Source organism: Equus caballus, chromosome 6 (assembly GCF_041296265.1).
Source record: "Equus caballus isolate H_3958 breed thoroughbred chromosome 6, TB-T2T, whole genome shotgun sequence".
NCBI classification, from domain to species: Eukaryota; Metazoa; Chordata; class Mammalia; order Perissodactyla; family Equidae; genus Equus; species Equus caballus.
In genome coordinates, this window is record NC_091689.1 from 56555412 (window position 1) to 56570193 (window position 14782).

Below are 14782 nucleotides of genomic sequence, written 5' to 3' on the forward strand. Positions count from 1 at the left end.
TGCCTCCTTCTCTGTACCACATTCTACCATCCCTCAACTCACTTACTTAACATTCATAGAGAAAGAATCACACTTAAATATTTTAATTTGAGCATTAGATGTTAGCTCCACATAGACTGGTACTTTGCTTTCTTCAATTCTATTTTTCTAGTGCCTGGAACAATGTTTAGTATGTTGGTTGAATGAATGGATGAATGAAGAAATGAATGAGTACATCCTTGAGCTAATAGACTCTGGTTCCAGTGCTACTTCTATCTGAACTCAGCCCCTAATTATGGTCATTTTGGCCACACTCAGTATGAGTCTAGAAGAAGAATAAAGAGGAGGAAGAAGGGAGCATAGGCAAAGTACGAGGCCATTATTATTACTATTGCTAATATTTTTGAGCATTTACTCACCCTCACAACAACTTTATGGCACAGCTACTATTCTTATTGTTTCCAATTTAGAAATGAAGGAACTGAGGCCTAAGCAAGGTTAAACAGCTTGCTAAAACTTGTACAGCTAAGTTATGGAACTGGATTCAATGAGGCTGGCTCTAGAGATTGCCTTTTAAACTACTTTGTGAAAGACAAGAGACAAACCTTATAGTGGGATAAAAAGTAGCAATTCAGAAACAGCATAGGTTTGTGAGAATTGGCAGATGGGCACCACTTGTGTGTTTGGAGGCAATGGATGGAGGGGCAAGAGGCCTTGACTTCAGCTTCATTTTCCTTGCTGACTATATTTTGCTATAAAGCTAAGGACATTCCTGTTGGATCCTTCTGCAAGATTCTCTGATTTTCTTTTCTTTTCTCTTTTTGTTTTTTTTTAAAGCTGTTTGGAGTCCTCAGTACTTTTTTTTTCTCAAAGATTGGCACCTAAGCTAACAACTGTTGCCAATCTTTTTCTTCTTTTTTTCTGCTTTATCTCCCCAACCCCTCCCTGTACATAGCTGTATATCTTAGTTGCAGGTCCTTCTAGTTGTGGGATGTGGGACGCTGCCTCAACGTGGCCTGACTAGTGGTGCCATGTCCGCGCCCAGGATCCGAACCCTGGGCCACCGCAGCAGAGCGTGCAAACTTAACCACTCGGCCACGGAGCCAGCCCCTCTGATTTTCTGATTTGGTTTTCAATCTAAGAACGAGATGGGCATTTTAGAAAAATTATCCACTGTGGAGGGTCAATTTAGTAACATACACTTTGGAGGGTAAGAAATTCAAAAATTCAGGGAACCATTAAGACTTGTGATTTTTGTCATTAATTCTGCCTTGCATGGGATTTAACTGCCTCTCTTATATTAGATCATAAGCTCCATGAGAGCAGGAGCATAGGCGGCACTAAACATTTATTGACTTACTGACTTTGTGTCCTTCTAGTTTACTACAGTACCCATCACACAGTTGATGTTCCAAAAGAGATTTATTACACTAATAAAAGAATGATTTAGGCAATGGAAAAGTGACAATGGATGGGACAAAATATCACTAAGTAGGTGAATGCATGGAGGGAAGTGAGGAAAATGAAGATGTTTAGTTCCTGCTATGTGGCAGACATTGTACTTGACCCTTTATCAAAATTCATCTCCCTAAAGCTTACAAGAGTTTGGTATTAATGTCTTTATTTTACATGTGTGAAAATAGAGGCTCAGAGAAGTTAGACGATTTGCTCAAAAGCACACAGCCATCCAAGAATACATCAGTGAGAGAGAGAGGTGGGCTGGCGATGGATGGATGGTAGATGATACATATTAAGCCACTGATGGTCTCAGGTGACTAACTAAATGATTTTGCATAGTTATTGACCTTGAAATGGTCACTGCTGATTTAAAGGCCTGAATGGAATCCAAATCCTAAGCATCATTAGATTTCTAGCTATTTGTTTAATGATATTTGCTTTTAATGATAATGACTCATTCATTCTTATTATCCTTATGGTTATTTCTAATTCTAAAGTGGTACTAGATATTCGGAAAAAATCTTGTTTTAAAACATGTTTTAGAATTGAGTAAAGCACTCTTTTATTATAAGGATCGATGGAAAAAGCGAAGTCTAAATTGAAATTTCTTGCTCTGAATAATCTGTTAAATTTCTCTAATATGCTAATTTGTCCAGTCATGGCATACAGGATTCCCATAGGCTCAGTGGAGGTTCCCAGATCAATATTTCACAGACTCAGAAATTGTTCATCTTACCACACACTTACTTACCTTTGTGAAACACTCCAGAATCCCAGGGCATTCAACAATGTTAATGATGCCAAGAAGAAGCAGCTTTCTAAATTGCCTTTGTTTAATGTGTTTGGAAACCAATTGCCTGTTTGGAACAAATGTAATTGTTATTCAACTGCAGAATTGTAAGTTTCTGTGAATATTTTATCATTCCATAATTCATAGAGCTTTGTTTGCTTCAACAATATCTACAAAGCAAAAATGCTGATTTGAAACTCATTGTCAAAATTCATTTAATTCTGTAATAAATAGTAAAAGGACAAGCAAAGGACCCCAAATATTTTGAAGGTCAAAAATATTCAATTTTCATCACACAATATAGGTGTCAGAAGAACTGGGCTGTAAAAGTAACCCTGATTATTCTATTAATTTGCAGGAACCACATTTGTCTTATTTGTCCTTGTATTTCTAGTATCTATAACAGTGCCCAGCACATAGGGATTGTTCAGCAAATACACACTGAATGAATGAAAAATATTTGCCATGATCAGGTACTCTGTTGCATATTCTAATTGTGAGGTTAGTGAGATAACATGTGTAGATGCCAGATGTTACATTATTTTGACAACTTAGATAAATCCGATGTTACCTTATTATAATATCATAGACCCTATTGGTCTAATTACTTGTAATCTCTGGTTGCCATGAAGATATTCTTTTGACCTGATCAGTAATTCCTTCAATTTAATACTTCTAAATATGGGGCTGGCCCCGTGGCGGAGTGGTTAAGTTCGCGTGCTCCGCTTCAGTGGCCCAGGGTTTCGCCGGTTTGGATACTAGGAGAGGACATGGCACCTCTTGTCAAGTCATGCTGAGGCAGCGTCCCAAATAGCACAACCAGAGGCGGTAACAACTAGAGTATACAACTATGTACTAGCGGGCTTTGGGGAGAAGAATTAAAAAAAAAAAAAAGAAGATTGGCAACAGTTGTTAGCTCAGGTGCCAATCTTAAAAAAAAAACCAAACTTCTAAATAAGTTATCTCGACTTCCTTACATTGTCAAACTGGTATATATGAAACTATTATATGAGTATATATGAAACTATTTAGGATTCAAGGTAATTCCTTTTCCTTTCCTCCTAAGCTTTGAGTTTTGCGCTGGATCTTTGCTAGAGCTCCCTCTTTCCTTCCAGGTCCAAATCTATATCTAAATGTCTATATCTATATCATCTCTATCTCTGTCTCTGCACACACATTCGATTTTCCTTCAGTGGGTTTTGAGATACTATTTAACACATTATATGAAATATTACGTATTATATATCCAACACATTTATATACAATGCTTTTAAAACAGCAATGGGATCTTAGTATTAATAAATATATTATAGATATGTAGTATTACAGAATGTTTAAAAGATTGTTTAAAAGGCAAATCTATCTTCACAGAGAGAACTTAAATTCTATGCTGTTCTGAATGGGCAGAATATTTCCAAAAAATGTTATGCATTATGAGAACAGGCACTGATCATCTTTGAATAGTCAGATGCCAACGTTTTTGACATTTTCTTGCCTTTTTGGTAAGAGCAACTCCTACAATAGTCGTGAAGAGGGGTGTGGGACCAGACCAATCATTCTATGTGCCAAAAGGTTTGGTCTTCAGTGCCATCTTTGGCACATGGGTTGTGGGTTGCTTCCTGAACTAGAAAATGGTTCTTTACCTCTCCCTTGACAGTGCATGCTTTTAAATGGGGTTTGAATTAAGTGTTCTGTTCAAGGTTGGTAGTCAGCAAGTGCATAAGTATGACATCTGTGATTAATTTTGCCACTTCCCATTTAAAGCTGTTTCTCTTCTGTCATTTAACTTCCCAATGACTATTATTATGAGTCAACTGTAAAAATTAGCTTGTGTCCATTATAGTCTTGGACCTATAAATGAAATCTGGTATTGAGTTTAAAGCTATTTTGTAAGTTCTACTTCCAACTTTATTAATTTGTATTCCATTACAAAAGGAATTTATGGTTTTGTATTTAGGAGCAGTTTCACTGAATATTTCTCTCTAGGTCTGTCTATTGGGTGTTGTGTAGTCCTCTTAATGTGTGTGTGTGTTTAGAAACTAAACATTTGATTGTTCTTGAATGGGGGGAGCTGGGGTGGATGTAGAGGTAAGGTGAAATAATATCACACTTATTTTCAGGAAGAACTAAACCATCCTGCTAAGCCTATTCAAACAGTCCTATTTTCTTATTTCCCTTGAATTAATATCCCAATCATATTTCTGTCCTTTTCATTTCACATCAGCACTTTGCATGTCACGCGATTATATCATTTTATCACCGTGTTTCTCTGGCTAGAGTAAGAGAAGTTTGCACAGGGTATGCAAAGTCTCAGAATTAACATGACATTAATTCTTCTTGGAGCATGAATTTTGGTCCATAATAAGTAATTGAAAAGACTATCTTTATATTATAACAAAGTCAGATGAGGGAGAAGAATATAAATTTTATAAGATCTTTAAAGGTAAAACATAATATTTCTAAGAAATTGTGCAATTACAGCAAATACCAGCCTATCAGGAGACAGACCCCCTGGGCATGCCGGTGTGCTTGCATCTGTCACTGGGGATAGTGTGGTGGGCACAAATGAGAAGAACTGTGACTTGGTATTACGGGCTTGTGGGGTGACAGAAGGATGTTGTATTAGAAAGGTTAGAGAAAGGCAGCGGAAATTTATTAGTAACACAAAACATTTTGTGAGTGGAGTTATTTAAAAAATAAAATGAAAGATTGCCATATCAACTATTCAAATGCTTGATAATGCTCCTATATTTCTTCTTGAGTATCATTTTTAGTGCTCAGCTTTTTCCTAATGCTGCTCTTCATTCTAGCCCATTTTTTGCCTTATTTAGCTATAATTTAACATTCTTCATGTAGTTAATTTTTATGGTGAGCTTCATAGTAAAGAGGACCATCACCTGAATTGATAACTTGGAACAAACATTATCGTCGAGTTGGATAGAGAGATTCTTCATGAAACCTAAAATTTGCTTTATTTATATAGAAATTATCAGTCTCTGTAAATAGATAGCATTGAGTAAAAAAAATATAAAAAGAGCATGGGCTTCAGAGTCAGAGAGACTTTTGAAGTCATTGTCTCTATTATTTAATAGTTTTGCTGTTGGGCATTTGCCTAACTGGACCACATCAGCCTCGGTTTCTCCTCTCTAAAAGGACAAGACCTCTGTCATTGGGCTATTATGAGAAGTAAAAGAGATAATAGATATCAAGGGTTGGACACAGAGGAGACACTCCATTAATATTAGATTATTGCCTTGCTCTCTCCACTTTAAAGGTAGCTCATACAAAATCGTCGAGCCTGAGCTTGATCTTGGGCCCATTTCCTGTCAGACATCTCTTCGTGTTCTGTGTGCTACTTTTTTTCTATCATTATCCCAGGACTGGTTGTAAAATGTTTCATTTAACATTGTCAGTTGACTCAGCTCTTAGGTACTATAACTTTATTTTAGTAGCTTATAAACTTTTATTGTCATAATTCACATTTGTGCCATTTTTCATCTGACATTTCTTGTAGCTGATTGAAATCAGGAGCATCTTTGCAAAAGGAGACAAAGGGAAGACTTTAGGTCTAGAAAGGGACTAACTAAACTTCTCCAGTTCTTAGCTTGTGTAGACAGGAAGGTTAACCACGTGAGAAGAAACGTACCACATATAGAGTCTGGGGGATCACCAAGTGCCATTTGTTAATGCTCACAGTGAAGCTTGGTTATATACTTCAATAGTGTACCCAGATAACTAGTAACGAGTGTTCGACTATTGAGGTGATAGAACACTCCCAAAATATTTGGCACTGTTCAGAATTCGCCCAAATATCCTTTGCTCAGCTGGATTTATTTGTTCATTTGAAAATCATTTGTTAAGAAATTTTCATGTATCAGGGAATGGCCATTCCAAGTTGCTTAAGAAAAGGAGCTCATTGCTCCAACGCATCTTCATTTACATCTGAAAAAAAAAGAAAGAAAGAAAGAAAAGAAAAGGAGCTCATAGATTAGTAGGGGAGACATACTAACAGGTAATTACTCTGGAGTATTAGACCTTATAGATACGAAATAAAATGTTTCTATTCATCTTAAATTATCGTGGTCACTTTAGAGACAAGAGGACTCTAGAATTACCTAGACTAGCTCTTGTATTTTACAGATTAAAGACTGAAGGCACAGAGAGGTAAGGTGAAGCATTGCTCAGGAGACCCGTCATCTTCTCACTCTTATAACAACTGTCCTGCTACAGCCCCTGGTTGGTGCTAATGGAAGTACAACTTTTATGACTTTCCTTAACATCTTCTCAATACTTTAAAAATGTCTGGACAGCAGTCTTTGAAATAGCTTACCCCAAATTCCTTCTAAAATACCTAGGACAACATTTCGACCTAAATCCTGCAATTGACATTCAAACTGTTGTGAGATTCTTGGAGTAATTTACCCTAAATTGAAGTCTTTCGAAATTGGATTGGTGACCCACACAGGCTGATATTATAAAGAGCACAGAAGTTGCTAATATGGAAGAGGAATATACTTTATTCCTGTCCCATATTATGCCCTGTATTGTAAGACCCCAAATTTCGTGTGCTGCCTTTACGTCTTTGAGCCTCCAAGGCCCCAAAGGCCTAACCATGTGTTTCCTGCTCTTGTCATATATGCTCCCCACCCAGCGGGAAATTCCCCCACCTGGTTAGTTCCCCTATCAGCCAGACCAGCTGTCCTTTACCCAGTCCTCAACCTGACACTTTTCACTTCCCTACCAGTCTTCAAATTGCTCAAACAAGCAATCAGATCCTCCTGCAGGAAGCATGGGTCACCTTACTGTCTTGTTTCTACAAAGCCTGGCCCCCCAAACTCTGCTTGCTCACTCTGTCCCGAAGTGCAACCCCCATGTGGCCCTGCATGGTATGTTCTCCTCCTTGGACTGTGACTATATGTGATTAAGAAACTCCGGTGAGTCTCATCTGTCCGGTGTCAGGTGTCATGTTTTCAGCCACCGTATATATTATTTAGGGTGGAGGATCCCTCCCTCACCAACAGGGTGAATAGAAGGTAATCAGAACATGCCCCCAGCGCAGAAACAAAGGTCAATTCTAAACAGAACACCAGTAGCTTCTGTTCCTCTACTGCATAATTACCATTTTAGGGCGGTGAAGGATCCCTCCCATACCTGTCTAATCAGCACCCAGCATCAACTAGCTCTGCTTCTAAACTGCACTGAGGAGTGCAGCTCCATAAGCCACCAGACAAGAAGTAATGGGAGCATGACACAGTAGGGGGACCCTGCATCTGGAAGTGTAGTTCTCAGAACTGCGTTATAGATGAATGTGAGTTCTCGGGAGCACCCATAGTCCTTCATGCTGGAGACTGCAGTTTATAATCACACCATCTGATCAGAGTGTTGCACAACCAAAAAATGGTGTAAAGTTCTCACTTTAGCCCAGAGGTCTGCTTGTTGTAGTTACTTGGGTTTTAATGGGCATACTTTGACAGACTTTAGCAAAAACATGGAAAATGACCAGGGCTAAGGAAATCCGTACACATTCTCAGCTGATAAATGCTGCCTCTCAGCAAATCTCTTCTTTTGAGGATAAATATTAGAAAAAAGGCCAATATGAGGAAGGAAAAGTGACTATAATACATATTATAACTGTTGCTCACACAAAAAACCCATAAAACAAAATGACAAAGTTTAAAATAATAAAGAGTAATAATAAGAAGAAAAAGAAAGAGGAACTCATAAGACAAAGACAAAGACAAAAATGAAATAGTGGAAAATACTAATTTTAGGCAAAGTTGAGTTCAAAGAAAAAAACATGTCAAAGGGACAGTAAGGATCTTTTGATATTGATAAAAAACACAATCCAAATGGTGAAGATATGTCAATGGACATCCCTTAACTAATGAAAACGTAACAAAATTGGTTGGACATACAGGAATAAAAATAGGTAGATAAATAATTCTTGTGAATGAGTATTTCACACTTTGATCAACTTTTGATAGAAGCAAAAAAGAAAATTATGGAGGAAATTAGAATAATGTGATTGATAAGAGTTTAATAAAGATTTCTTGCCACAACTAGAAGGACCCACAACTAAAAAATATACAGCTATGTACTGGGGGGATTTGGGGGAGAAAAAGCAGAAAAAAAAAGAAGATTGGCAACCGTTGGAAAAAAAAAGATTTCAACATAGTTTAATCCCAAGAAAGAATTTACTCTCTAATAGAAGTTTAAATAACATTAGTAACGAACCAAATCTCCTAGAAATTGAAGACACTGCTCCTAAAGAAACAGTTAGTCCAAGAGGAAATGAAAGCCACCATCACAAATTACTTAGAAAATAAAGAAACGAAGAACCTGCATTTACAAATTTAGAGATACTGATACAACTTCTACTCAGAGGCTCATTTAAAGGCACATATGTTCTCACTTCTAAAGTAAGAATGAAAATAAATGAGCTAAACATTCAACACAAAAAAATTAGAAAACAAAACAAATCTAAGGAAAGTAGGAGAAAGGAAATAGAGAGGAGAGCAGAAAATCAATATACTAAAGTATATTAGATATCATAGTTATAAGAACTGATTTACTGCAGGAAAACGTAACCAAAAATACAATAAAACTGACAAATCCAACCAAGATACAAAATAAAAGGATCAGAGGAGGTAAAATGTTTAGTTATGAGTATGCTATGTTAGTGTCAGAAATCTTACAGAAATGGAATGCTTATTTAGGAAACCATTAATTGCCAAAATTAAGAAAAAATGAAAAATCTTAAAGGCAAGAAATAGTGGGGAAAAGTTACAATGAATTATTTTTAAAAGAGACTTTAGGTCCTGAAAGTGCCTTTTAATTTTCATAGAAGAAATGAATCTTTCCTCTAGATCTTCCCAGAGCATAACCAAAGGATCATTAAGTGTTGATGCTACCAAGTATTGTTGATCCCATGTATGTACAAATGATTTAATATTGAAAATCTATGAATTAAATATACTATAATGTCAGAAGCAGTAATAAAATCAAAAGGTGATCTCAAGAGCTGTTTAAGAAGCCTTCAATAAAATTTAACCTGATTTGTTTGAATCTTAGAAAGCAAGAAAGAGAAATTTTCTTATGATAAAGAATATCCTTTAAGCTTATCTTTATAAACCTACAAATATGCTTACTAGACAAATAAGAGAGATTCACATTAAGATTGTAAGATAAAACATGATTGTCTTCTGGTATTAACATTGCCCTGGGAGTTCAGTGTCCTGATAAAGAGGCAGAGCATAAGAGTTAAGATTGGAAATAAGGATGAAAAGTTATATTTATCTTTAGCTATTTTGCTGTAAACTTAAAAGGATCAACTAGTATACTCTCATAAATATACTAAGACAGTTTAGGAAGTTGGATGCAAGATGAAGACATAAGCATTAATAATCCCTCTATATAATAGCGATTATCTGGGTGAGTTGTAATGAGGGAAAATGATTCAGTTCATAACAGCAAGAAGAAAAAGAGTGTAAAATGCCTACAACAACTCTGATAAGGAATGTTCAGGATATATATAAAGGAAAGAAAATCTTACTGGACTGAATTTTTAAGCCTTGAATAAAAGAAAAAGTTATGTTGTAGACTTAGATGGAACACTAAATATTATAAAAGCCTTATTTTTTTCTAAAATTAACTAACACATTTTACTCATTTTAAAATAAAAATAAGACTTGGGGAAAACTGATAAAATGATTTTAACACTTATCTGGAAATATAAACCATAGGAAATATGATTTTTATAAATGAGGAGTAACCAAAAGGAGAAGTATGGTTAGTAAGACCTGATATGTAATATATATCATAAAATTATAACAGTTAAAAAAGGGTGATACTAGCTAAAATCAAGAGGCAGTTGAAAGGAAATGTAGCTCTGAAATGGTACTAAGATCACTGAAGAACTAAGAATATATTAAAATATAAATCACTAACTGATTAGTTTCATCCCATTTATCCTATGATTGAAGAAGATTTATGGTTTGCCTAACTTTTCACAACGTATATCAAGTTATGTTGTGAAACTTGGTTATTTGAAGCAAATAAGTGTTTACTTAACATAGAAATAAAGTCCACACAGATGAGAAAATTATATTCAAAATATTAAACTACAAAAATTCCAAAATCATAGATAAATGCAATGAAATGAATCCCAATAAAAAAATTGATAGATTTGATTACGTAAATCCGCAAAACTTGCCTAAAACAAATTCATCTATAAAATTAAATGCTGAGTTAAGACTAAGAAAATATTAGCAATAAATATGACTAAATGATAATATCCCCAAAGTTTAAAGAACATATAAATCAATAAGAAACAAGACAAAATAGACCAAAAGAAAAATGGACAAATAATAGGATTAAGCACTTCATGAATGAGAAAAAAAAATGTTTATAGCATTAAAAATTTCAATTTCCCATTCCGACAAATACAAATTAAAGTAACAATGGAATATAATTTTTGCCAATCAGATTGTCAGAGATCAAAATGTTATTATGTTCACAGCTGAAATTAATACACTGAGACACATATTATCTTACCTCAATGGTGACATAATTGATGCAGTTTTGGTTTTTTTGGAGAAAGATTAGCCCTGAGCTCACAACTGCTACCAATCCTCCTCTTTTTGCTGAGGAAGACTGACCCTGAGCTAACTAACATCCGTGCCCGTCTTCCTCTATTTTATGTGGGACGTCTGCCACGGCATGGCTTGACAAGTGGTGTATAGGTCCGCACCTGGGATCTGAACCGGCGAACCCTGGGCCATGGAAGCAGAACGTGTGAACTTAACCACTGCACCACTGGGCTGGCCCTTGATGCAGCCTTTTAGAAAACAATTTGGCTTTACTTCTCAATAGTCTTTAAAATGTTTATCCTCTTTGAAAGTGTAATCCCATTTCCAGAATTCTATTCTAAGGAAAACATAATTGTGTACTTAAAGATTATACAAAAGGATGCTCACCTTAGTAATATTTATAGCATTGAAAAATTGGAAGCAACCTAAACATTCCTTGAGAAGGGAGGGCAAATTAAATTAAGTATATATCCATCCAATGAAATATACCATATAATTCTTAAAAGTGAGCTCTTTTTTTTGGTGAGTAATTCAAATGACATGGAAATATGCTCACAATATTTTTAAGGGAAGAAATAAAGGTGGGTCCTTGATATGAATTCGCTTATTGAGCATTCAGCAGGGTTTATTCAGACTCTAATTTTGTTTAAAATATTCATATATAAATTTAATATCTATACACATGAGCACAAATAGGAAAATATTGAAAGAAAATTTACCCAAATAATAATTGTCATCACCCTTTCAGTCTTTTTTTCCCCTCCATTTATAGTTTGGATTAATTTCATCATACACTACTTTTACAACAGAAAAAAAGAAGTTAAGGGCCAACCCCAGCGGCCTAGTGGTCAAGTTCAGCATGCTCTGCTTTGGCAGCTTGGGTTCGGTTCCCTGGCACAGACCTACACCACTGGTCTATCCGTGGCCTTTCTGTGGCAGGGGCTTATGTACAAAATAGAGGAAGATTGGCGACGGATGTTAGCTGAGGGTGAATCTTCCTCAGTAGAAAAAAAACATTTCAAACCACTTCATCAAACATACTTTCAGAGAACTTTGACTTCTAAAAGTCATTTCTGATTTATTATAAAACAGAAAGGGGTGGTTTTCTGTCACAACCAACTCTTCACCATTGAAATACTAGCCAGCAGCCTCAATAGTGCAACTTGGAAGTTATGTGCTATCTGCAAAGCTGTCCTAAGATATTACTTTGGAAATCATAATATTCCAAGTTGATCTTTAACCCTAAGATTCACTCGCTTCAGTGATATATCACTGTATTCCCCACTGAAATCCCAGATTTACCAAATACCTCAAGTATACAAGATATTATTTTAAATGCTACAGCATACTGCTCTTGATTAGAGGCAGATTTTTGCTATCTCTTGTTGGAGGAAGATGCAATATTTCTCCCTTTCACTAACTGCTGTTTTATTTTAAATGTAATGGAGCTTCAACAATCTTAGGATGTGCCTTTTGGAATCTTTGCAAATGACAGTTGGGCACAGTGAGCAATTATTTCTCTTCAGACTGTTAGATTTTTTTTTATTAAAGTTACTTTTTGTAACGCTGGTGAACTAGGAAACATCCAAAATTGTTGAGACAAAACTGAAATGTGTTTTAGGCACATCTGTCACTTCGCTATGTGCTTTTTACTTGGGAGCAAAGAAGAATGCAGTTAAAAAGATTTAGCAGTCGTTCTCCAGGGCAGATGTGTTTCTATGCCAGGAGAAATAAGCCCCATGCAGAGAAAAATGCTTTGGAATCAGGAATCCACCATTGCTATATGATTTGGGCAACTTGTATCACTTTTTGAGCTCGTTTTCCTCTTATACATGGTGGGTCTACAAATATCTACCCTCAAAGAATTGTTGTGAAGATTTAATGAAATATCTTTGTGAAATTCATAGAGCAAGGTCTGCATATAACTGACACTTAATAAATGTTAATTTCTTTCCTTCCTCCTTTCAGTAACCTGATTTAAATGCTTCATTTGAGATTCATAGCTCTCCTACCTGAGTTAATTTTTAAAACACATTAATTTTCATGATACCCGAAGGAAATAATACCTAACAACTATATTCTATCTTTGGCTTTTCTATCACTTTTTCGTATTTATCTAATAAGCCCTCAAATTATTATTACCCACAATTTACAGATGAGGAAACAGGCATAGAGAGGCTGAAGTGTTTGGTTAGGTCATGTAAAGGAGACAGAGTAAATATTTTTTGAATGAATGAGTGAACCGAGATTAAGCGCCGGATCTGCACATGCTCAATACTTTGCTCTCATAACGATGTCTGCATCGAGACTTTAATTTGCATTTCCACTTCTTGGGAATTGTGGATAAAAATGAAGTCTGGTTGCTGTCTCCAGGAAGGGACACTGTGTCTTTCAAAACTGTAGAGAAATCACTACGCATTGTTCACCTGAACTGCAGAAAGAATGGGCATGGGTGATATTTGGAATAACAAGCTTTCTTATAAGGGTGAGTTCATTCTCTTGAAGAGCATTGGGAGGTAAAAACCCATCAAGATAGCGTGTTCACATGATGATTTCAAGGAATTATCATGGAAATGAGTTTTAGAAGAGAGATAATGCTTTGTGATAATAGCCCGATAATGCCATTAGCTATGAACTGTAATTGTAACAGCATTAGTCAAATGAATATATCTGATATTAATTTGAGTGTCAAGTATTTCTATAAGGTTCTTCTTGTTAATTAAACATCAACCTTGGTATTATTAATTAAGTATCTAGCCAGTGCTTGCACATAGTAGGAACCCGATAGGTATTTGTGGACTGGATTGATAAATCAGTCTCTAAGTGGAGCTATTTAACATAGTACAACATTGAATTTAAATAATATCATGGGTATAGCAGGAACTGATTTCTGCCCAATATCTGCTTGTTTGTACAGTCTGTTCTCTCATTTGCACTTCAGTTAGCTAATGGTGCAGGCTTGTTAACTTCATAATTTGAGAAGAAAGCTTTTCTCATTTTTTTTTTTTTTTGCATATTTGGAAGGAAATAGCCTATAAGATTTACCTCAAATTATTTCAATTCAAGCGTAAAATCTGTGCCTTTCTCCCTGTGTCTTGTGGTCTTTAGAGTATTTTAAAATCTACCAGACAGCTTCATGCCTGCATTGAGCCCCTGAATATCAGTGGGCAAAATCACGTGTAGGTAGTTTGATATCACTCTTCATGATCACCAGCATCAGCTGGGCCTTCAGCACTGCCAGCAATCTTAACGTTTCTAAATCATCTTGTCTTGCCCTTGCAATAATGAGTTCATATGTCCCTGCTCTTCCTACTCCTCTTTCTCATCCTAATCCCCTTTTGCTCTCATGAATGGTAAAGGGGAGCAGAATATGTCATCCCAAAATGTGTCACTTTGGCATGTGGATTATTTTGGATGGAAGGCAATAAAGACCTAACAGACTCAAGAAAAACTTTTACGTCTCTCTTAACTGCCTAAAAGAATTCAGATAGGGGGCCTGGCCCAGAAAGAGAGCTATTGGCAGAAATAGCGTTTGATCTGAAAGACTTACCTTCATGGCAGGGCAAACGTCTCAGGACCAGACATCTGCTCTTCTTATCTTCCTGTGAAATGCCCTCCCCACTTTGAAGCCCCTGTTCCATTCCTTAGCTCAGGATGGCATATAAGCCTCGATTGCCTAACTGCCTTTAGATCTCATATTTTTATGGGGCTCCTGTACATATGAAATTAAATTTGTTTTTCTCCTGTTAATGTGTTTTATATCAGTTTAATTAGATCAGTCAAAGGACTTAGAAGGATAGAAGGAAAATTTTTATTCCACAACAATGGCTTGCAGCATACTTCGTAAAGAAAATTGGGAGCCTTGAAAGTGAGGGTCCAGCATCTTTCCGATAGCAGAACTACACATCTGCTTGTACCTCCACCCTGCTTCTTCTTTCTCTCTTCTGTTCCACTGCAGGAAAGAAGT

The 14782-nt window shown here is 36.1% G+C and overlaps 1 protein-coding gene across 1 annotated transcript in view; it reads right to left on the bottom strand.

Annotated features, from left to right (window-relative positions):
- Positions 1–14782, bottom strand: part of SLC15A5 (solute carrier family 15 member 5) — a 93926-nt gene that overhangs the window by 3022 nt on the left and 76122 nt on the right. The window contains 1 exon segment of the mRNA XM_003365157.3: positions 2189–2294. Within this exon segment, the coding sequence (XP_003365205.1) occupies positions 2189–2294 (106 nt within the window).